The sequence below is a fragment of the Erythrolamprus reginae genome, chromosome 5, assembly GCF_031021105.1.
Source record: "Erythrolamprus reginae isolate rEryReg1 chromosome 5, rEryReg1.hap1, whole genome shotgun sequence".
Classification (NCBI taxonomy): Eukaryota; Metazoa; Chordata; class Lepidosauria; order Squamata; family Dipsadidae; genus Erythrolamprus; species Erythrolamprus reginae.
Window position 1 is genome coordinate 73292163 of NC_091954.1, and position 23820 is coordinate 73315982.

The 23820-nt window shown below is 37.1% G+C and overlaps 1 protein-coding gene across 2 annotated transcripts; it reads left to right on the forward strand.

Annotated features, from left to right (window-relative positions):
• Positions 1-533: 533 nt before the first annotated feature.
• On the forward strand, positions 534-18738 carry TBCCD1 (TBCC domain containing 1). 2 transcript variants are annotated; one of them, XM_070753144.1, is made up of 9 exons: positions 534-658; positions 4695-4797; positions 6069-6428; positions 8164-8313; positions 9468-9834; positions 11314-11500; positions 12279-12776; positions 15166-15312; positions 18330-18738. In XM_070753144.1, the coding sequence occupies exons 2-8, from the start codon at positions 4774-4776 to the stop codon at positions 15293-15295; spliced, it is 1716 nt and encodes a 571-aa protein (XP_070609245.1). In that variant the 5' UTR covers positions 534-658; positions 4695-4773; the 3' UTR covers positions 15296-15312; positions 18330-18738. The 2 variants fall into 2 exon arrangements, with proteins under 2 accessions (XP_070609245.1, XP_070609246.1); XM_070753145.1 differs by lacking the exon at positions 4695-4797.
• Positions 18739-23820: the final 5082 nt, after the last annotated feature.

Sequence of the window (23820 nt, forward strand, 5' to 3'; positions counted from 1 at the left end):
AGATACTTTCAATAAAATGTATACAATGGAAGAATAACAAGTCAAAGCATTATCAAATTACCTAAACACAATAATTAAATGTAAAAGTATAAAACAGGGTGACTATTCGCAATAGCAGTAATAAGTAACAAATTAATGACACAACGCTGTAGAATACATTAATTGGGGAAAGCAAATTTGTTTGTTTGTTTGTTTGTTTATTTATTTATTTATTTATTTATTTATTTATTTATTTATTTATTTAAAGTTCCATTTGTATTCCGCTCCAAGGACTCACAACCAAAAAAGAACAAGCCATACAATAAACATATAACAAGAGAAACCATTGTAAATACAATTTAAAATCCACAATAAGACCATACCAAGTGGAGGCCAGTTTGCTGATCCGCCCAGTCTACAGAGGTCGCTGTTGCGAATTCTTAAGGCTTTCAACCGTCATTCCTATTCTTGCCAATGCAGTAGAGATACGGGGATAGCGATTGGTGGATAAGCCTAAGCGAGTCTACAATAGGACGTCTTTTGAATCCTTCTCCAGGGAGCGGTTTTATTGGTGACTTGAGTCAGACGTTGTGCGCAGGCGCGGAAAGAAATTGGCCGTAAGGCGCTGGAAAGCGTCTTAGGCGGCTGGGGTCCGAGAAGCACCTTCGAGGAGAGGCGGGTGAGTCTCCTTTCTCCGCCTGGAGGGTGGTGGTGTCGGTCTCCTTTTTCATTATTCCATCTCTCTCTTCGCTTCGTAATGGGTGCTTTAATAATAATAATTATTATTATTATGTGCCAGAAGTGCAGTTGCACTTCTTTTCTTTGCAAAATGCGTCCCCGCCAACACCGCCCAACAAGGAGAAAGTTCTTGTTTCTACTTCTAACCAGATATTCTGTATCTCCTGCTCTATTTGTCTGTGTTTGCTGCATAGCCTTAGTTTTAATTCTTCATATTCTAAAAAAGGAACGGGAGAATAAATAAGTTAAAGGCACGTCTCCTCTACCAGGGAACTCTCAGGAAGGCAAATATAGTCCTTAAAAGCTGTCTGCCTGTCTGTCTATCTTGTCTGTCTGTCTGACTGACTATATCTATTATCTACCTACCTACCTACCTATCTAATCTTATATACTGTCCAACTCCCAAAGGACTCTGGGTGGCCTCCAACAAAAAACAACATTAAAAACAATTTAAAAATACTTAATTAAAACCCTAGTAAAACCATAGGTACCTTTCAGTATCAGATTCCACATCCTTTACCTCTCAGCCTCCACCATGATTCTCATATTAAGGGACCCTGTGTGCATATCAGAATCTTGTGAACCAAGAAACAAAGAATGAATCCGCTTCTATGCACTGAATTTCAATAGCAGTTAGCTTCCTGAATAGATACAAATGTGTGAAGTATGTACAAATAACGCAAATATAATAAAATTTTAACCAGACCTAAATTTTAGGTACGGTAAACGGTACAGTAGTTTAAAAACGTAGAGATGAAATAAAAGGAATATATATTTTTGTTAGAAGGAATAAAGTAAAAGGACTAAATTAGTGCAAGTTAAATTTGAAGAAAGTTTAGAAGAAATCACACCTTTGATCACACCTGCCCTTATAGGAGCTAGTTAATTGGAGACTGAGGTCATTCACAATGCTATGGAAAGTGCAAATAGAACAAATTTGTAGCAAAAGTCCAACTAGCAACAAGTAGCAGAATCAGGATGGGGGACTATGCTATTGAATAACAAAAAATGCAGTATAAAATCTCAATAACTGATAGAGTTAATTTAGAATGCCTTTATTAAATGTTATGTTAATATCCAATAAAATGTTTTAATTTTGTTATTGTTAGTTTGTAAGATAAAAAACATGACTAGAACTAAAAGCTTAATAAAATTAAAAAGAAAAACACCAACAATCCCAAAGAATGTATTTGAAAAGAAGGATATATACATACAAATGTAATTCTTGAGACCTCCCCAATTTAAAATACCTGCATTTAATTTTTCTTTTAAAAATGAAATAGATATAGAAATATGTATTATTGTTTATCAGACTAATAAATGTTGAATGGATTAAAGTGAATTTATTATTTACTGTAGAGTTTTTAGAGCTGTTGGGCTGTTAGGATTTTTAAAAGATAGTTTCCCATACTTTTAAATATCACTGATATACAGTGGTACTCTACCTAAGAACGCCTCTACTTATGAACTTTTCTAGATAAGAACCGGGTGGCTTTTTTGCCTCTTCTCAAGAACCATTTTCCACTTACGAACCTGAGCCTTTGAAACTGTAACCGGAAAAGGCAGGGAGAAGCCTCCATGGGGCCTCTCTAGGAATCTCCTGGGAGGAAACAGGGCCGGAAAAGGCAGGGAGAAACCTTTACCCTCCCTGTGGTTTCCCCAGTCACATGCATTATTTGCTTTTACATTGATTCCTATAGGAAAATTGCTTCTTCTTACAAACTTTTCTACTTAAGAACCTGGTCACGGAATGAATTAAGTTCGTAAGTAGAGGTACCACTGTAGTTCACTTTCCAGGTTTTAACAATAATAAAAATTAGCATTTAACAACTAAATCTAAATTAATTTGTTAAGTTAGACCGATCTATGTGCATTAGGAAATACTATATAGTCATTAAATTACTACAACATTCCTTACAAAATATTACTGAGTGATTTTCCCAATTTCTTCAAAGATTTATACTTAGACTCTGATCTGAGCATTGACAGCAGAAATGATATGTATCCATTAAATTATGCCCTATATCATCACTGCAGAAGAGTTGCAGCATGTATAGAATTATTCTGGCAGGATGTAATATGATGCATAGATTCTTTATATTTATTTTGGGCTCAGTTGTGGTTCTAAGTTGAGGACTACTTGTACAACATTGACAAAATTCCCTTATTAGAGATAGTCCTGGATTTATAACCACAATTGAGCCCAAAATACCATTGTAAGGCAGTTAAGTGAGCAGTGTCCCATTTATGACATTTTTGCTACAGTTGTTAAGTGAATCACTGCTGCTGTTAGGTGAACCATCTGGTTGTTAAGCAAATCTGGTCTCCCCCATTGACTTTGCTTGGTGAAAGCTGGCTGAGAGGGTTGCAAATGCTGATTACATGACCCTGGACAGTGCAACTATCATAAGTACATGCCAGTTGCCAAGCATCTGAATTAGATCTAGTGACCATGGGAGTGCTGCCATAGTTGTAAATGTGAAAGTTCTCATATATCACTTTTTTCAGTGTTGTTGTAACTGAATGGTCCCTAAATGTCGTAAGTCGAGGACTACCTGTAATATATGAAATATAAATACATCAGTATTTCAATATAGTTTATATTCTTAATTGATAGAATTTATGTTTGCAAATGAATGAGCCCATTTGATTGAACTGATGTCAGGTTGGTTCTTGGATCCATTGCTTTTGTAAAATAAATTCAGAAACTACAGGATTACTATCTACCATTAAATGTCTAATTATTTTATTTCATACCAACTATTAATGAACAAGGAATAGTAGGAGAGACTGATTTGGCTTCAGACATAATTTACATCCTTTTCAAACTTCTGATGATTTTTAAATCTGAATTTAAAAGTGATTTTTTACTTTCAAGAGGAAATGGTATTTCTGTAAAAATGTATTGTTTACTCAGTTTGTAACCAATAAACATTATGTGACTTTTTACAGGAAAGTTGTATTTGTTATGCATAGACACCTATCATTTTTCTTTATGTACTATATACTACAGAAGCTACATTGTTGTTATATGCTAAGCTTTTGGGAATGATGTGTAAATAAAATTCCTTTATTTGAAATCATATAAATGGGCAGTTAAATTAAGCACATTCAAAGTACATAAGTTATTTTATCTGCTTTCAACAACTGCTGTAAGAAATGTAATAATGCCAAAATAATAAGATCATAGATGATTTCATCACATGCTATCATCATTTATTTTAACCCCCCTCTGCCCCACAGATGACTGCTATTGTCCTCTAACCATGATAATGAAAATAATACCAAATCTTGCATTTTGTGTAAATTTTGTCCATAAGATTTTAATTTTTTAAAAATTGATGACATCCCATGTCATGATGACTGCATTAATATGAGCCCGTTAACTTTTTGTTGCCACTAATTGAAATGCACTTAAATCAAACTGCAGTTGAGATATGTCTGTATTTAAACTCTTCAGAAATAACATCATCTACAGATATTTTAGTTATTTGATTTTGGATATTTCTGCTTTTTTTTTGTTATTCTTGGTTTTTAACCTTCAAAAATGGTATCAAGCAAAGTAGGAGAGGAGTCTAAAAGGCTAAAGCATCAGTGATGTTTTTTTAAAGCTCATTTAACAAGAAATAAAGCAATCCACAAATGTTTTCTTTGTAAGAGCATACTAGAAGTCAGTTATGACACAATGTTGCTTTTTACCTATTGACAATTTACAAGAGATGCAACTACTCAAACCAACAAGATGTTTAAAATAAGACTGGAAACTTTAAAAAATAAGAAAATAAAGTTATGTTTCCCAAATTTCAGAAATCAGAATAAGGCCATATTGAATAGATTGGTAGTTTCTTTTACCATTGAATGGGCTTGAAATGTGCTTTGGTTTTATTTTTTTAAATGGCGATATTATGAAAATGCAAACTCTTGGATGATTGATTGATTGTTTCAGATTGGTCTCTCAAATGTTCTCTTTTGTATAGTTCCAGATTCAGGCCACTTGCTATGACTTTCTGCAAGTAACAACTCTAGTTCAAGGTCATTGCTCGAGAAATTACTAGGATGAATATGATTATGGCAAGGAAGGTAGAGATTACAGTATTTAATGAATAATTATAAAAGGGAACTTTAAGAGTGTTTTCTTCATTTGCTCTGCTGGGCTGAATAAATAAAAAGGACTGTTCAGAATCTTCGATTGTTTATATGAGAGAGAAAGGATTAATAAGCCAAAGCTGCTCTTAAGGTTATAAGATCTGGTTCCATTATAATATAAGTGCTGTTCAAAATTACTTATGGACAAGGGCCATGCAGGACCCACTATTTGGTAAGTCTATTAAATACAGAAGTTAACTGTCCTATTACAGTGTTCCCTTGACTTTTGCGGGTCCGACATTCGTGAAAAGTCTATACCACGTTTTTTCAAAAATACTTCACGTTTTTTTTCTATACCATGGTTTTTCCCGCCCGATGACGTCATATGTCATCGCCAAACTGTCATCCTCCTTTAATAAATATTTTTTTAATAAACTTTAATAAATAAATATGGTGAGTAATAATCTAAATTATTATTATTATTATTATTATTATTATTATTATTATTATTATTAATTAGATTTGTATGCCGCCCCCTCCGCAGACTTGGGTTGCTAAATGGTTGCTAAGGGAATGGGAAATTGTAAATTTAGGGGTTTAAAGTGTTAACGGAAGGCTTGTGATACTGTTCATAGCCAAAAATAGTGTATTAACTTCCGCATCTCTACTTCGCGGAAATTTGACTTTAGTGGGAGGTCTTGGAATACATCCCCCGCGAAAGTCAAGGGAACACTGTACTCATTTTCTTTTGATGCAGAATAGGACTGAATAATTTGCAATCCATACTTGCTCATTGCCCTTACGCCCCCAGAATTTCTCATGATTGTGCTGTTGAAATTTGGCACAGAGTTTCCATGGTGATATGAAGTATAAGAAGCATCACCTCCAATAGTTTTACACATTTAATGTTTCCTCTAGTGGGCACATCCAAAAGGGGAAATTGGGGTGAACAGTCTGATGTTTTCCATCATCCAATGAATACTCATGTTAGCACCATGCCTAAATGGACTTTAAAAAATGCAGTCTTGGATTCCAGAAGTTTTGCTTGACCTGATAATAGGTGAAATGTAATGCATATACATTGGTAATAAATATTTAAATAGGATAAACCAGGATAAAATTTGAGATGTATAAGATATAAATATTTTAAAATGAGGTAATCAGGAGAAATTAATATGGGAAAATTCATTCATTTTCATGTATAATTGAATTGGAGACAGATAAGGTAACAGCATTTTGTGATGTTTCTGCTTTTTCAAATTCAGATATATAAACTGCACCTTTCCAAAATGGAGAAACCTTCGGTCCGTTTGTGGGTGAAAATTGAGCCTTTCATAGTGGGAGCATTGCAAATTTCTCCTCCTTCCAAGTTTAGCATGCATTACCTTCGGAAAATATCAACCTATGTCAGAATGCGCTCTGGTCAAGGCTGTTATCCAAACCTTACCTGGTCTATGTGGCGACACATTGCTTGTGAAAAACTACACCTAGAGAAAGAGCTGGCATGGCTTTACTTTGAGTTGTTTGACAGTCTTGTTGAGCGGACTTCAGAGAAGCGACTGGAATGGGCAGAAGTGATATCTGGCTGCACAAATGAGGAACAGACAGAGAAGCAAAGGAATCGGGTATGAATTAATTGTATTTTTTTTAAAAATAGTTTTTATTATGTTACAAAAATAAAAAAGAAAGGAAGAGCAGTTACATCTTAATTTGCATCATTGTATCGACATATATTATTAACTTTACAATCATTATACTTTTCTCATATAATTATTCTGTATATATAATCTCTATCATTTCATCAAAGAAAACTTAGTATATCAATTTATAAAAGTAAATTCTAAACTTTCTGTCTAAATGGTTTTTACCTTCTAACTCTTCCTTCACCCGTACCCCCCCTTGAACTGTTTGTTTAACAGTTCTAAATTCCTGTAATTAACGATGTGCGGCGTAAGGTGGCCACGGTTTTTCCATATTTTTTCTGATCTACACTTTATCTAAGGTCAGTTTGGATTGAACAAGATATCCAGTCGATTAAAGGTTTTCAGAATTTTGTGTTTGGTCACTATTAATTGTATTTTTAATATATTTTTGTGGAATCTAAATTTTATTGTTCATAATTTTTTGTGTTGGTTCTGTAGTCCAATGCAGTCATTGCCTCAAAATTGTTTCTTTCTTTCTGGTATACATTGCAACACTAATGCACTAAAGCAGAGGTCCTCAACCTTTTGGACCTCAGAGACCACCAAGGTCATACTTTTAAATCCCCGGATCACCAAATGCATAATTTTAAGTCCTGCAGAAAACTGATATGATTTTAAAAAGATAAATACATTTGTAAAATAATAATCAGAGAACTTTCGTTTTATTAATATGAAACACACCTATTTAACAAAATTATAAATGCTTATTTAATCATAACAAAATCTTTAAAGGTTAATTGTAACAAAATTATTAAAGGTAGTGTAATTATTAAAAAATAATTGAAGCTATTTGACGGTGGCTTGCTGATGTTGAGAAACTCAGTCCCATAATCCAGAGCTGTAGTTGTAGTCCCTTCCCTTCCCTTTCTTTCCTTCTTCCTGGACTGGATTAATTGCTCTCAGCCAAATCTGGCCCAGGGGCCAATATTTCTCCATGGACTACCAAATTTTTCCTGCGGACCATCAAGGATCCACGGACCACAGGTTGGTGACCTATGCACTAAAGCAGTGATTTTCAACCTTTTTTAAGCCGCGGCACATTTTTTACATTTACGAAACCCTGGGGCACATTGAGCGGGGGGAGGGTGGGGGCTAAAAAAAGTTTGGACAAAAATATTCTCTCTCTTCCTCCCTTTCGCTGTATTTCTCCCTCCCTCTTTCTCTCCCTTCCTTCTTTCTCTCTCCATCCCTCTTTCTTTCTCTTCCTTCCTTCCTCTCTTTTTTGCTCTCTTTCTCTCTCCCTCCCTACCTCCCTCTATGTCTTTCTTTCTCTCTCTCCTTCCCTCCCTCTCTTTCTCTCTATTGCTTTCTTTCTCTCTTTCTATCTCTCTTGCTTTCTCTCTCTCGTTCTTTCTCTCTCTTGCTTTCTCTCTCTCTCTCTCTTGCTTTCTTTCTCTCTTGCTTTCTTTCTCTCTCTGAGCTTCGCGGCACATCTGACCATGTCTCACGGCACACTAGTGTGCCGCGGCACACTGGTTGAAAAACACTGCACTAAAGCATTAATGTAGATGGATCAAACAATGTTTTGTTTTTAGAATAATTTATACTATTTGAAATTTAAGCAATGGTCTAACTATTCCACGGAAGTTCAATTTTCTGAATTGAAAATAATCTTACTAAATTTTCTGTTTGTATTTAAACTCTTTTTTTGGGATAGTTATCCGTGGACACCATTCAGTTCCTGCTGTTCCTTTTTATTCAGCAATTAAACAAGGTTTCTTTGAGAACATCCCTTCTTGGAGATGAATGGCCAAATCCTAAATCTAAATCTCACAGTGGGCTAAAAGAATCTGCCAATCAAATTAAGGTATTGTTTGAACTGCTTTCCTCCAAAAATCTCTCCCTGTAGAAGGATGCTTTATAGTTTTATTTGAAGATAATGTAAGAATAACTTGTTAAGTTATAGTATACTTCCATTTTTTCATATATTTACATTGCATACTGAAACAATTAAAATAAATGATTTTATAAAAAGTGGCAAATATAATATAAACACCTATATAATTTCATATCCGTGTATAAATTCAAAGCAAACATTAAGAAAATAATAATACAATTAAATTGATTTATCAAACTGTAATTCTACAGTACTGCTACCAAGTATATGCTATTTAGATAAAGGTGAAATTTTATCAAGCCTAGCCTTCTCTTACTTAGCACCCTCAGAATATGTTGAATTTTTAACTGGCATTATCCCCAGTTACTATGGACCATGATATAACAATCAGTGCTAAATCTGATTACATCCTACATGATCTGACTACATCCTATACAATTGTTGCCTGCAGAAGAGGGTGAGAGACAGGTACCTCAATCTATATACCAAACAAATGACCCATTAGGATCCTAATATCAAAACAACTTACCTTATGTGCGGCCAGAATCTGAGAATAACATTTAATACAGCACAGTACTTAAGCAAAATGGTTCAGTTGATATCTGCATATGTGGGACTGATTGGGGTAGATTGCAGGGGTGACACCGAAATATAATTTTGTCATATTTTATCTATTTCTTAAATTACAGTATTGCATTCCAATTTTATTTTAAATTGTATTTTATCCAGTTCCATTTTAAATTGCTTTTATCAAGTAATAATTTACTTCTGGAACCTTGCACCTTTATATGGCGTAAGGACTAATTAATAAAGACTTGTCAGTAAGTTTAAACCAAGATAACAGTATATACATGTGATTTTGTGGATTGATTCTTCTTTTTTTTTGCAATTTTTTTATTTTTTCACACTCCACATATAAACATCAATGCATATAGCATAACATCTTATCAAGTTTTAACATACATTATTATCAAACAGACAAACATAATAATCTCACATACATCATTGTTAAATTGCTCGTCTGTTCCCCCCATATCACATCACTCCCCTCTCTCTTTCCCCCCTTTCCCCTTCTCTTTTCTTGATTCTTGTCTCTAATACTTGTTCTTATGCTTGGTTTGAAGAATTGGAATGACAACTACCACCGTGACTTTGTTGAAAACCATCTCCAGGATCTTCTAGAATTGTTACTGGACCCAGATCAGCTCAGCGCCTCCTCTCATTCTAAGCACAGCAGCCTACTATCACCTAAAGCTGTTCAAGCTCTTAGCTTCCTTATTGAAGGAAGTGTGGATCAAAATAGGACTGTCCACCCTCTTCATGAACTTGCACTTTGGCAACCATTGCATGCCAAGACTGGCTTCTCGAAACTTTCCAAAGCCTTCTCCTGTGCCAAATTCGAATCATGGTTGAGGGTTTGTTTGACTGAGAACCCATTTGGGACAACAGCCTGCCTCACATCTGGAAGAAGGCTTGCGTGGGCACAGCAAGGTACAATTATTTATGATCATAGAGTTCCTACTGACTACTTGATAGGACAGTGATGGCGAGCCTATGGCACGGGTGTCACAGGTGGCACGCAGAGCCATATCTGCTGGCACGTGAACCCTTGCTCAGCTCCAATGGGCATGTGTGTGCCGGCCAGCTGATTTTTGGCTCATACAAAGGCTCTGGGAGGGCATTTTTGGCTTCCAGAGAGCCTCCGGTGGGATGGGTGAGGGAGTTTTTTGGCTCCAGGGAAACCTTTGGAGTCTGAAGAGGGCGAAACACAAGCCTACTGGCCCCACCAGAAACAGACCATTTCCGGCCTCCAGAGGGCCTCCGGGGGTAGGGGAAGCTATTTTCACCCTCCTCAAGCATTGAATTATGGGTGTGGATACTTGCACAGGTGCAATATGTGCGTGCACACCTTTTCGGCACCCAAAGAAAAAAAGGTTTGCTGTCACTGTGATAGGATGTCTTCATCATGACTGCCCAGATTTAATCAATATTGTAATTAAAATTTACACCCCAAAGTTGTTAATATGTTTATTTAATAATAAACTTTGGGAACTTAAACATTTTTTATTATAAAGGTAAGAGGCCCATTAAAATTTATATATGAGTTTTTGAAGCATTTCCACTTAGGAATTTGGTAGGTTCTAGAATGCTAAATCGTACGAATCAAAGAGGAAGTATGAATCTTCTATAATATCTCCATACCTACTATATACTCATATTTCCTCTTTGGATTATTAATATTGTATCATTGGATGAGTTCTGACAATACAGTACTAGTTTTTTAAATTGTTCTTGCTGGACACTGTCCTAATTGAAATTCATAATACAGTCATTTTAGCAGCTTTCTGACAATATAAATGGGAAATATTGTAAGATTTATAAAAGTTATGGAAATATTATAAGATTTATAAAGTTAAACAGGATCTAGTATAGTGAATTATTAGCTTCTAACGCATATTTGCTTGAGTTGAGAATAGGTAATCATATGAAGTCCTAAAGTCATGTAACATGTATTTTGACTACTGCTCAATATTTCCATAATATTATTAAAGGAGAAAATATAGTTTAAGTATCCACGGTAGACATTTGCTTTTGATTTGGTAATAAATTGATGAATTTTACAACTTAATTTCATAATAATCCTTACTGCTTGGGGTATGTAATATACCAGAAATAAATGTAACTTTTTTGGTTTTGTTTAAATATTTAGAAAGCCATGTCTTTTTGATAAAGAGAATTTCAGAGCGTTGCATATAAATATCAGATATACAGCATAAAAACTTGATAATTTGTGCAAGAAAATTAAATGTTTTTTGAATTATTCCAACTAGTTTGACTAGAATATAATTGTGAAAATTGAATATTCAAGGGTTTTCTTTTCTTGGGAAATATAGTAAGAGACAGCTAAATGAGAGATTTTGGCTTCAATACAATAATTTTTTAAAACTAATATTTTAATAATTCTTTCAGTTGAAGGAACAACTAAACGAGCTAAAATAGCCTGTAATGCTCACATAGTCTCTTCAGTTCATCGTGTGATTGTGATGAGCCAGGTTTACAAACAAACATTAGCAAAAAGCTCTGTTACCCTAGAAGATACTCATGTGAGGATTCATCGGTGCTGTGAATCTTTTATCTATTTACTTTCTCCATTGAGGTAAGTTATTTTCAGTTGCCAGTATTTGCAACCTAATATAAAAGGTACATGTATGGTTGTACAGTGATACCTTGTCTTACAAACTTAATTGGTTCCAGGACGAGGTTCTTAAGGTGAAAAGTTTGTAAGACGAAACAATGTTTTCCATAGGAATCAATGGAAAAGCGATTAATGCGTGCAAGCCCAAAATTCACCCCTTTTTCCAGACGAAGCGCCTGTTTTTGCGCTGCTGGGATTCCCCTAAGGCTCTCCTCCATTGGAAAGCCCACCTCCGGACTTCTGTGTTTTTGCGATGCTGCAGGGGAATCCCAGCAGGGGAATCCCAGCATCGCAAAAACAAGCGCTTCACTGGCAACGGAAGTCCGGAGGTGGGGTTTCCCAGCGAAGGGAGCATCAGTGAAATTGCAGCATCGCAAAAACACCGAAGTCCTCGAAACCCCACCTCTGGACTTCTGCGTTTTTGTGCTGCTGGGAATTCCCTGCAGCCTCACAAAAACACAGAAGTCTGGAGGTGGGGTTTCCCATGGAGGGGAGCCTCAGGGGAATCCCAGCAGTGCAAAAACGGGTGCTTCGCTGGCAACAGAAGTCTGGAGGTGGGGCATCCCAGTGGCAGCGGTGGGTTTGTAAGGTGAAAATAGTTTGTAAGATGAGACAAAAAAATCTTAAACCCCGGGTTTGTATCTCGAAAAGTTTGTATGACAAGGCGTTTGTAAGACGAGGTATCACTGTATTTTGTTGTTTTCGTCTTCTATCATTGGCTGTTTCTCCTCTCTTTTAGATCTGTAACCATAGAAAAATGCAGGAATAGCACCTTTGTCCTTGGTCCAGTGCGAACTGTAGTACATCTCCATAGTTGTGACAACGTCAAACTTGTTGCTGTTTGCCATAGCCTATCTCTGTCATCTACCACTGGTTGCACTTTGCATGTTCTCACTCCAACCAGACCTCTTATATTATTGGGTAACCAAGCAATAACTTTAGCTCCCTTCCATACGCATTATCCAATGCTGGAGGATCACATGGGCAGAACTGGCCTCGCTACTGTGCCTAACAATTGGGATAATCCAATGGTAGTATGTAAAGAAAACTGTGATCCGGAGGTATTCAGGCTTCTTCCACTCTCAGAATTTTACCCCTTTGTTGTTCCCTTTGAAATGGAGGGAGACACAACAGAAATACCTGGTGGTCTGCCACCTGCATATCAGAAAGCACTGAGCCAACGAGAACAAAGAATACGCATCTTGCAGAAAACAGTGAAGGAAGCACAGCTGACCAAGTAAGTAACAGCTAATTTTCTAGGAAAGCAGAGTAAGGCGTTGTAATGGTTTTAGAATTTTTATTGTTTCTTTTTTTTCTTTTCTCTTGATTTGTAGTCCCAAGGACAACTGCGATCCTTTTATTAATCTGTTTTTACAAGTTTTACACCTTTCAAGTAAGCCCAGTTTGTTTTAAAATTTAGAAAATTAATGAGCAGAATATCTTACCTACCATAAATGGAAATGAACAATTCTTTTGCAATCAAGGCAATTTATTTTTTTTCCCTTTTATAAAAAAAAATCTGCAATAATCACGATGGGAGGTAATGAGGGCCGAGTGACTGTGCGCAAGGCCTCCTAGTCTAGATGGGCTGTAAGTGGTAAACCAGGTGAACCTGGGCAAAGGTCCCCCTGGCCACAGCTGAAAGGTGGTGTTCAAGATTTAGCTGTGGATCCAGGAGGACACCCAAGTTACGACCCCTACAATGGACAATGGACGGACAGATGGAACAGTCCTTTGGAGGGAATGCCCGGAACCACTCGGGTCTTGTCTGGGTTAAGCTTGAGCCTGTTCAGCATACTGATCATACCTCACCCCATGCCATCGGATGATCTCGCCCAACGGCTTCATGTAAATGTTAAGTAGTAGATACAAGAAGCATCAATCAGACTAAACAATATGGACTTCTATTTCATTTGGGAAAGCCTGTCTTTATTATAAGAGATCAAGCAATAATCTAAAGTCTTAGGCAAAGAGAAATCCAAATTTCAGGTGTGATACAAATCTCTGTATAGAATTTAAATTCATTTCTAAATTGAATTAATATCATTTATTAATTTATTAATATCATTAATAAATTTCTTTATTTGCAGTGGTCCCTTGACTTCCGCGTGTCCGACTTTTGTGGAAAGGCTATACCACAGGTTTTCAAAAAATATTAATTAAAAAAACCTACATTTATTTTGAACATTTGAACATTTTCCCGCAGTCGCCTGATGTACAATACTGTGCATTTTAACTCTCCTTCCCCCCCACCCCAACCGCTCTGCTTCTTTAAATAAAAGCTTCCCTTCTGCCCCAGCCTCCCGATCCTTCCCCTTTAATTCTTGGAGCATTAGCACGCTCCACTTGAAGCCGAGCCTTATTACTGCCCGCCGCCGCCTCTTCTTCACCCACCCACCTAAGCCATCTCCCTTAGTGGTAGCATCCGACCTCCCAGCTGACTGGCCTGGAATCCCGGCTTCGAGTCCTGGCCTGGATCCCTCTTGCCTTGAGCTTCCCCTTCCCCTGCCCTGACCCTGAGCACTGGTGCTGCTGCCGTCGCCATGGGAGACACTGGCAGCGAGCGCAGCAAAGCCCCCAGCTTGCCGCCCCATTTCCCCTGCGGGTTCTGGAGATAAGTAAAACCAGGAATGGAGGAGGGAGGGGGAGGAAGGAAAGGAAGGAAGGGAGTGTGTCTACTTCACGGAAATTTGACTTTCGTGGGCGGTCTTGGACATATCCCCCACGAAAGTCAAGGGACCACTGTAATAGATTTATATGCTGCCTTGAGTTTTCGGAGAAGGGCAACATACAAATCTAATTAGTAAGTAAGTAAGTAAGTAAGTAAGTAAGTAAGTAAGTAAGTAAGTAAGTAAATAAATCAGACTCATTTTGCAAACATTACAATGCTCACATTGTGTGATCCACCATTCTAAAAATGTATTTTTGTAATTTTCAGTAAGAAGCATAGACCGTTTTAGCGATCATCATTAACAGACACAGCTGTGTCTAATTTATAGGACTATATTGCTTAGTAGTGCTTAATAAAAAAGTAGATTTTAAAATTTTGTTTCATTCTACAGTGATTCATTTTTGAGTTTTATGCCATTGCCACTAGATATGAAAAAATTAATGGAATACCTTTCACTGATTTGTTAGATTTATATTTTATAGTGGGACATTAACAGGATTGGAGTGATGTTTTATAGTGGTGTTTTATTTAATTTCAATTTATTCCATTGTTATGTATTAATATGTTGTAAGCTGCCCTGAGTCTCAGGAGAAGGGTGGCCTAGAAATCAAATCGAACAAATAAATAAATATTCCATGGACTAGAACTTCTGAATCTCCTGATTTGTAGTCCAACAATGTAAACATTAACAGCACAATAAGTTGCTGAAGCATTTTTTGAAATGTTTTCTTGGTTGTAAGTTTTTATAGAGGTTTAAACGGCTGTTTTATTTTAGTATTATAAAAATCTTATAAAATTTTACACATAAAAATCTCAACCATACCACAATAAATTAAATCCCTTAATAATGATTTTTTTTGTGGAGGCAGTGTGCATGTTTACTGAAGAAGACCTAGTGATAGGAATATTTACACAAATGCTTGCAATACAGAGCTAATGCTTTCCCTGGTTTCAGGAATCAGAGGAAGACATTCCAGATGTTAGTGGAGAACAAATTCTATGAATGGCTAGTTCACACAGGCAGCCGTCAACAGCTAGATAGCTTGGTACTTCCCGCTGCAGGATCTAAACAGGCAGCAGGATAGGAGAACCAAATCATCAGGTGAGTTCAAATGTCACATACTGCACACATACAACTTGGTATTTTACTATAATATGAACAATTATTTTTCTGTAACTTAAGTAAAAAGTTGATTTAGGCTACAGTGATATAAGCGAGGAATGTGCTTCTACACAACATATTGACATAAGATTTTGAAATCTAATCTGCTATTGTAGATTTCAGAAAAAACTACCAATTAAAGAATACATTGATTACAAATATCTTATTACCACTTACGATTTTTTAAAATGCCGACTTCCTTTTTCTATACTAAACAAAATATGTGATGTTGTTATGATCACATTAAATATAATATTTTTCTAAAATAAATTGGTTCTCAAGTTCCTAATCCAACCTTCATTCCTTTCACAAATGCTCCAGAGGCATCAATTTGAAATGCCCCTTTGTCTTATAATGAGAGAGGTGTTGAATGTATCCTAATAGTTGTTATTAATTAATTGGTGCCTACTTCTATCATATATCTACAGACAGCTATCATTTTTTTCTGTCAAACTGTATCACTTAGCAAAGTATTACTTAAGCAATTTCTGTATCTCATCTATTATACTCTGTATTTCCAGTTTACTGATGGTCCTACCATGTTTTCCCGAAAATAAGACACTCTCTTATATTTTTTTGAAATTCAAAATAAGTGCTTGGCCTTATTTTCATGGAGGTCTTATTTTGAGCGCAAGATGCAGCTCCTCTTGTGGTCTTACCTGATTTCTAGCTCGGTCTCCTTAACCAGAGGAAATGCCGGGGATTGACTGTGCAGTAGGAAAAGCAAGTAGGATGCTTGGCTGCATAGCTAGAGGTATAACAAGCAGGAAGAGGGAGATTGTGATCCCCTTATATAGAGCGCTGGTGAGACCACATTTGGAATACTGTGTTCAGTTCTGGGGACCTCACCTACAAAAAGATATTGACAAAATTGAATGGGTCCAAAGACGGGCTACAAGAATGGTGGAAGGTCTTAAGCATAAAACGTATCAGGAAAGACTTAATGAACTCAATCTGTATAGTCTGGAGGACAGAAGGAAAAGGGGGGACATGATCGAAACATTTAAATATGTTAAAGGGTTAAATAAGGTTCAGGAGGGAAGTGTTTTTAATAGGAAAGTGAACACAAGAACAAGGGGACACAATCTGAAGTTAGTTGGGGGAAAGATCAAAAGCAACGTGAGGAAATATTATTTCACTGAAAGAGTAATAGATCCTTGGAACAAACTTCCAGCAGACGTGGTTGGTAAATCCACAGTAACTGAATTTAAACATGCCTGGGATAAACATATATCCATCCTAAGATAAAATACAGAAAATAGTATAATGGCAGACTAGATGGACCATGAGGTCTTTTTCTGCCGTCAGTCTTCTATGTTTCTTCTATGTTTCTATGTGCTTAAATATTTTTGAGGAGGACTTATTTTTAGGGAGGGCTTAATTTCAGGGGAGGACTTATTTTCAGGGAAACATGGTAGTATCATTCTTTTATCATTGTATTCAGCCTATTGCAGTGATGGCGAACATATGGCATGGGTGCCACAGGTGGCACACGGAGCCATATCTGCTGGCCTATGAGCCGTTGCCCTAACTCGGCTCCAATATGCATGTGTGTGCCAACCAGCTGATTTTTGGCTCACACAGAGGCTCGGGTGTGTGTGTGTGTTTTTGGCTTCCAGAGAGCCTCTTGGGAGATGGGGAAAGTATTTTTTACCCTCCCCCAGCTCCAGGGAAGCCTTTGGAGCCTGGGGAGGGTGAAACACGAGTCCACTGGGTGCACCAGAAGTTGGGAAACAGGCTGTTTCCAGTCTCCAGAGGGGCTCGAGGGGTTGGGGAAGCTGTTTTCTCCCTCCCCAGGCACTGAATTATGGGTCGGGCACTTGCGCATGCACAATAGTGCGAGCGTATGCTCTTTTGGCACCCAAGGAAAAAAAGGTTCGCCATCACTGGCCTATTGCAATCTTGATGACTAAGGGTTTTGTCTGTTCAATATTCAGTATTGTTTAATATAAAACTACTATTAAGAAGATGTCACCTGTCCTCTGCGATCCCCAGACCTGATGGCAAATCCAGGCCTTGAGAGATTTCTGGAACATTAACAGGGATGGAGTGAAACTCATTTCAAGGGGGAGACAGTTGTTGTTGTTGTTATTATTGTTGTTATTATTATTATTTATTTATTTATTAGACTTGTATGCTGCCCGTCTCCAAGGACCCAGAGCGGGTCCTCAGAGTTCCGTAAGGCAGGTGCCATAGCAGAGAAGTCTTGCTTCCAAGTGTTGTTCCCTAAGAGATAGGACCTGCATTATGTCTTCTCTGCCCGATTTGATGGGACAAGTAGAGTAGATGTAATCTTGGAAAGGTAGATTCTCAGATAAAATGTTAAAATTCTGAACTAATATAGCCCAAGGAGCAGAGGTGTAATATTAGATATGTGCCATTGTAATATTGTTTTTATTGTTGTTGTGAGCTGCCCCGAGTCTTTGGAGAGGGGTGGCATACAAATCTAATAAATTGAAATTGAATTGAATGTGCTGTTCTAGAAATGCCTCTGTTGTTGCTTTCTGCCCTAGCTAAACTTTCCAGATATTCTTCAAGGGCAGTTCCATCTAGAATACATTAGAGTAGTCCAGTTGGAAGGTGACTAGAAAATAACTCACTATAAACAGAGTGATCCAATCCAGGGATAAGTAAAACTTGAATGTAACATGAAGCTGGGCAGTGGTCCTGCTAGCATGGGCGCCACAAGTCCAGTAGGATTCCCAGATTATGCACCAATAGATTTGGGACAGTGCAATCTCACGCAGCAACACCGAAGATGTCAATACTACAACCAAAAGCCCCCAGACCTAGAACCACTTTGTCTTTCCAGGGTCTGGAACGGCATTCTACTATTACTATTGTTGTTTGTTATGTATTTGTGATTGAAAGTATCAAATAAATTGCTACTAGCATGTGATTGGAATGTGATGAGACTGCTGATTCAACAATGTAACTCTCTGTTTGTTTTGTTATAGTCCTGGAGATGCACTGTGCCAAGTGAAAAGTATTTCCCTCCTAATAGACTGGGGCCAACTTGAAGTTTAGAAACCTGAATTTGCTTAATGGCATTATCAAGAAAGAAATGGATGTTAATGCATATTTCACGCTGTATGATATAATCAGTTGCTCTCGATCTTTATAGGAGGATCTTGCTATTAACACTTCATTCTATACTTGAAAACAAAATGTAGATTCCTAGCCTATTTAAATGTTCAGGAAAAGGTGTTACTTTTTTGATGTGAAGATAGTGGTACTGCTGACTGCTGGGTGAATTATTTTTCTGTTATTAATTAAATATTGTTTATATTAATGTTTCTAAATGTATTTTTATATCAGTTGTTTAGCACTTATGGTATGAAATTTAATTAAATTGACACAATTATATTTTGTGCCTCGTTTTCTTTTTTTTCAGATTTAATAATATAATCACATAATCATCCAATCTTGGGTGCAATGGATTGAATTCAGTCTTAAAGTAGGCCACTGAACTGTACAGATTCAATTAGTGATAACTAATCAGTCTAAACTAAATTGATATAAATGGTCACCTTTTCATATTACTAAGTTGCTAATTCTTCCATTTTGAAAGACGTAGGCAGATCTAGGTATATTTCCTCCCCTAATTTTTGCAACACTAGAATATCAAGTCAGCTATTGAAGCTGGTATATGAGAGTTTCAAAATAGAAAAAAAACTACACTGCTCCAAAAAATAAAGGGAATACTTAAACAACACAACTCCAAGTAAATCAAACTTCTGTGAAATCAAACTGTCCACTTGATTGACAATCAATTTCACATGCTGCTGTGTACATTCAACTTTGTACAGAACAAAGTATTCAATAAGAATATTTCATTCATTCAGATATAGGATGTGTTATTTGAGTGTTCCCCTTATTTTTTTGAGTAGTATATTTCTGGGAGGAGCGGAAGGCTGATATTTTTAAAAATGCTTCTTCAGTGTTCACCAGCAGACAAAGAAAACATACTCCCACTGATGTTCTCCTGAAACTCCCCCTTGAAAAGATATGAGTTCAATCCATGGGTAATGCTGAATCTTCAAGACCTACATCTTTATTTATTACTAGAGTTGAAAGGGACCTTGCAGACCATCAAGTCCAACCCCCTGCTCAAGCAGGAAACCCTACACCACCTTACACTATCAGCAGGAAACCCTACAAAACCAGCAGGAAACCCTGCACCACCAACATCTTGATAGAGTATCCTCAATGCATTTTTCTAATCTCTCTTTAAAGCCATTGGAGTTAACAACCATCCTGCTTTTTTGTCTTTGTGTGTAAAGTGATTTATTCCACAAGTTAAACACAGAGGAAGTGTTTTGTTTTCACTTGTTCTAAATCTCCTATAGGATAGATCTATTTTGGCCTTATTTTGGCCTCATCAGATAGCCATACCCACTGGGACTTGAACCTGCAACCTTTGCCTTGTAAGGCAGAGAATTATCCTCTAGGCTACAGTATCCAATCTCTTCAGCTCTGCACCAGGGAAGGGTTACATATTTTTGTGTCGAATCACCCTGGTGTATTGAAGGAACATCACAGGTCCTTTCATCAGTTTTCATCTTATAGGAATACATGATTCAAATGGTTAGGATGCTGGGTTGGAGGTTAGCAAGACTGTGTTTGAAACCTGTGTAGGTTTGAGACCTGAGTCCACTGGAGAAGGGCGGCCTATAAATCTGATTAAATAAATAAAGTAGGGCAGGTGAGCTCCTGTCCTTTGGTCCAGCTCCTACTAGGGATATGAATGGAGCCCCCAGCTGTGTGTCCCCATGGAAATTATGGTTAATCCTTTCAACCTGGTAGGGCTTTGTTGCTTCTGATACGAGTTGTAAGTTGTCTTTTTTCAAGCTAATCAGTGCTAAATGTTTCTTATGAGAAAATAAGCCAGGTTGCCTTTTTTCTGCACTTTTCCAGTTTTGCTACATTGTTTTTCAGATGCAAGACCAAAATAGTTATGCAGAAGCGATTATATATATAGGTTCAAGTCCCAGTGGGTATGGCTAGCTGATGAGGCCAAATTAAGGCCGAAATAGATCTATCCTAGTCTCCCTTAATTTTCAAATTCAGCAAAAAAACATGTGAGATATATATATATATGTGTGTGTGTGTGTGTGTGTGTGTGTGTAGTGATTTTTAATTTTTTAATTTTTCTTTCCCTTTTATAATGATCTTAGCATGGGATTTTCTTTTTTACAATTGAATAGTTGGAAATACACATTTTACACCTCTGAGATGATGGAATGTAGGCAACAGTATGTTGATTTGCAAGTTAATCTCTAGCTTAAATATCCTAGTTTGCATAGAATGGTATAAGCATTATCTGGTAATATTTGGGTTTTGTTGTTTTAAGGCTTATTCCTAGAGAGTTGAGGGGGGAAAAGAGGAACTATGTTCACTGTCTCCATGCCCTCTTGAACTATTCTGCTGAACATTTCAAGAATATTGTCTGCCTACTGTCCTTGGTCAGATGCTATGAAACGGTATCCTAAGACACACATACTGAAATCTTGCTTATAGAATCTTAGATTAAAAGAGGACTGATACCCCAAACTATGTAATACAAGTTTTATATATTCAAGCAGTTCTTATTTAACAACTGCCTTGTTTAGTGACAATGTAACCATGTGGCTACATCTTATATTTATGACCTTTGCAGATTGGTAAAACAAAAGAAATCTGAAGTAAGATGGTAAGCAGAGTTGCGGTTTCAGTTAGCAAAGATTTCACTTAGTAGCTGAATTTCCGACCCTAATTTTGGTCACTAAATAAGAACTACCTATATTTTCTCAAACTGGAATGTATAAATCAAGTCGGTATAGAAACTACCAGCTATAAGCAGTACTTTTATGAATTATTCAAGAAATGTTTTATGTAGTTAGGGAAACCTACAATGAAAGATCAGAGCCATTTGTAGCCTTTTCCTTAGGAGTTTGCAAACATACTGTACATTAAAATGCGACAGCTAGGGAGACACAGTACTTTACTCAATGGCAAGTGTATTACTTCAGTTAAAACTACTATTTCTCCATGGAATAATAGCTCGCCAGGCTACTTTCCTCATTCATGCATGGTTCCCATGTTTTCTGGCATTATGCTCCACTGAGGCTTCCTTTAGTTGAATCCATCATTATATGTAATCAAAACAGGAGAACTGTTGCCATCACTCAATAGGAGCTGCAAGCACTTTTTATTTTGAGTATTTTTGACAGGAGTTTGGAGCTCTGACTCAGCAATGCATTCACCAGCCTAATGCATTAGAATGAGAAAAATAAAGGGAGAAATGAAGCAGCGAGGCTTGCTTTTATTTTATAATCCTCTTTGTTTTTCTAGAACTTCTGAATAGCCCCAGAATCACTGAGTCAAGTTTGGAATCCCATTTTCATGACCAAGCAAACATTTATCCTAAAAAATGAGCCCATTATAAAACGAGGCTTCCTGGTTTGAGCTCTTGCAGTTACTTCTAGTCTCTTTTCTTTAGGAATATTGCACCCAACATTGATCATGTTTAAATCTGGAAACAGGGTAAGTTATGGTTTCAGTCTAAGGATATCTTTCTTTGTCCTTTTGTTTGTAAGAAGATGACATCTCAAATTACAACCTGCTGGTGAGCTTGGCAGAACTGAGATAAAAAAGCAGAGTAGACGGAGATGCTTCCCGTCTTCTGTTAGAAGGCAAACTGTTAGGGAATAAATGAATGTCTGAAACTCTTAGAGGATTTTTCAAGCTTTCATTGAAACAGATATTATTTTGTCCTATTAAGGTCTGTCGATTTTTGAAGATGGCATCATTGAGAGTATTAGATACACCTTACTTTTTTGTTTGCATCATTCTGTGGAAGATAAGAATAGATATAGAAGCTTGGAGACCTACTGGGTGATATTGAAATGAAGATTTAGTCTTGCACTAGGGCCACTATGTTCCATGCAGAGAACAAGTATTTCCAGCTATTGAAATTATAGAGGTAAATCTAGCCAGACAATCACTTTAATCTGCAGTGCCACCTAGGCACAGATATGATTTCCTTCATGTTAGTCAACAGGCCCAATTGTTTACTAACTGAGTAAGTTCAAGATTAGAATCTCAGCAGGGCAATTCATCACTATCCACAGTTTACTGCGAGAATGACGGTAAATGAACAAAAAAAAAATAAAGACTTCATAGGTGCTTTGGATTTTGGGGATGATTTACAAAAATCCTACCGATGAACAGTTCCTTGAGCATGGCTTACCTTAAACTTATAAAAATAATATACTCTGAGCCATTAACTGAAGGTGCATGTTTGAAATTGTATCACTCAATTTGAAGTAGAGAAGTACCTGGATGGATGCTTTCCCATGTTTATTTTAAATAAATACCTCAGAGAGGTCCAGGTTTAACTATCATTCTGAAATGTAAGTTGAAAATATTTCAAAATATCTGCAGAGAAACACTTATCCCCAGGAAGGAGCTTTCAAACACAAAATTCCCAGATCTAACTGATTTGTATCAGGCAAAGTTCAGGGGGACTTAGCACAACATTGTTTTGTCTTTACATCTGAACAGTTTCTCATTTTCTACATTAGGCATTTATAGTTGATGTGTTATTGCTGCAGTGATATTTTAGTACCTATTGAATGGGATCCCAATATCTTCCCTCAAGTTTCTGTTCTGTGTCTCTTATTCATTTACTTCATTAGTTGTACTTCATCTCTGTGGAAATGCTAGTATAGTAATGGCGAACCTTTTTGGCACCGAGTGCCCAAACCGGAATGTGCGTGCATGTGGATGCACCGGAAACTGGAAACCCAAAGACTAGCTGGTTGGTGCACATGTATGTGCCGGCCAGCTGGTCTTTGGGTTTCTGGCACCCATATGCGCATGGGCCAGCTGGTCTTCGCGCAGGCTGGAGGACCAGAAACCCAAAGACCAGCTGGCCGGTGCCTCCATGCCTGTTTGTTGGCTGGTTTGGGCTATTTTGGGGGCCATTTTCAGGCCATTTGTGGCATGTATGCGCCAGAAACCAGAAGAGCGATGGCGTGCATGCTCACAAAGAGGGCTCTGCATGCTACCTCTGGCATGTGTGCCATAGGTTTGCCATCACAGTGCTAGTAGTTTCCCATATTCCGTAGTCACTGCTATTATATTTTCTCCAACCTGTAAACTAATTAGTAGAAAACTCCACAGTTCCTTTTCCCCTTGCACCACCTTTTCAGTGAAAATTCCCATTCAGATGTATTTGTATCGATAAATATTTTAGTCTGAGGGCAAATGGCAGCCTGGAATTATGTACTTTTTATTGGGAAAACAGCCCTGTGTCTGTGCAAACTTCTGAAGGGCTGACCCCCTCTTCTTCTCTGCCCAGATGGTTTGCTTCATGTTTCCTTTTTTAAAAAAGTTTAAAAAGTACAAAACATAGTAACATTCTTAAAGGGCCAGTTTAGATGGAACATTAATCAAAGTAAACAT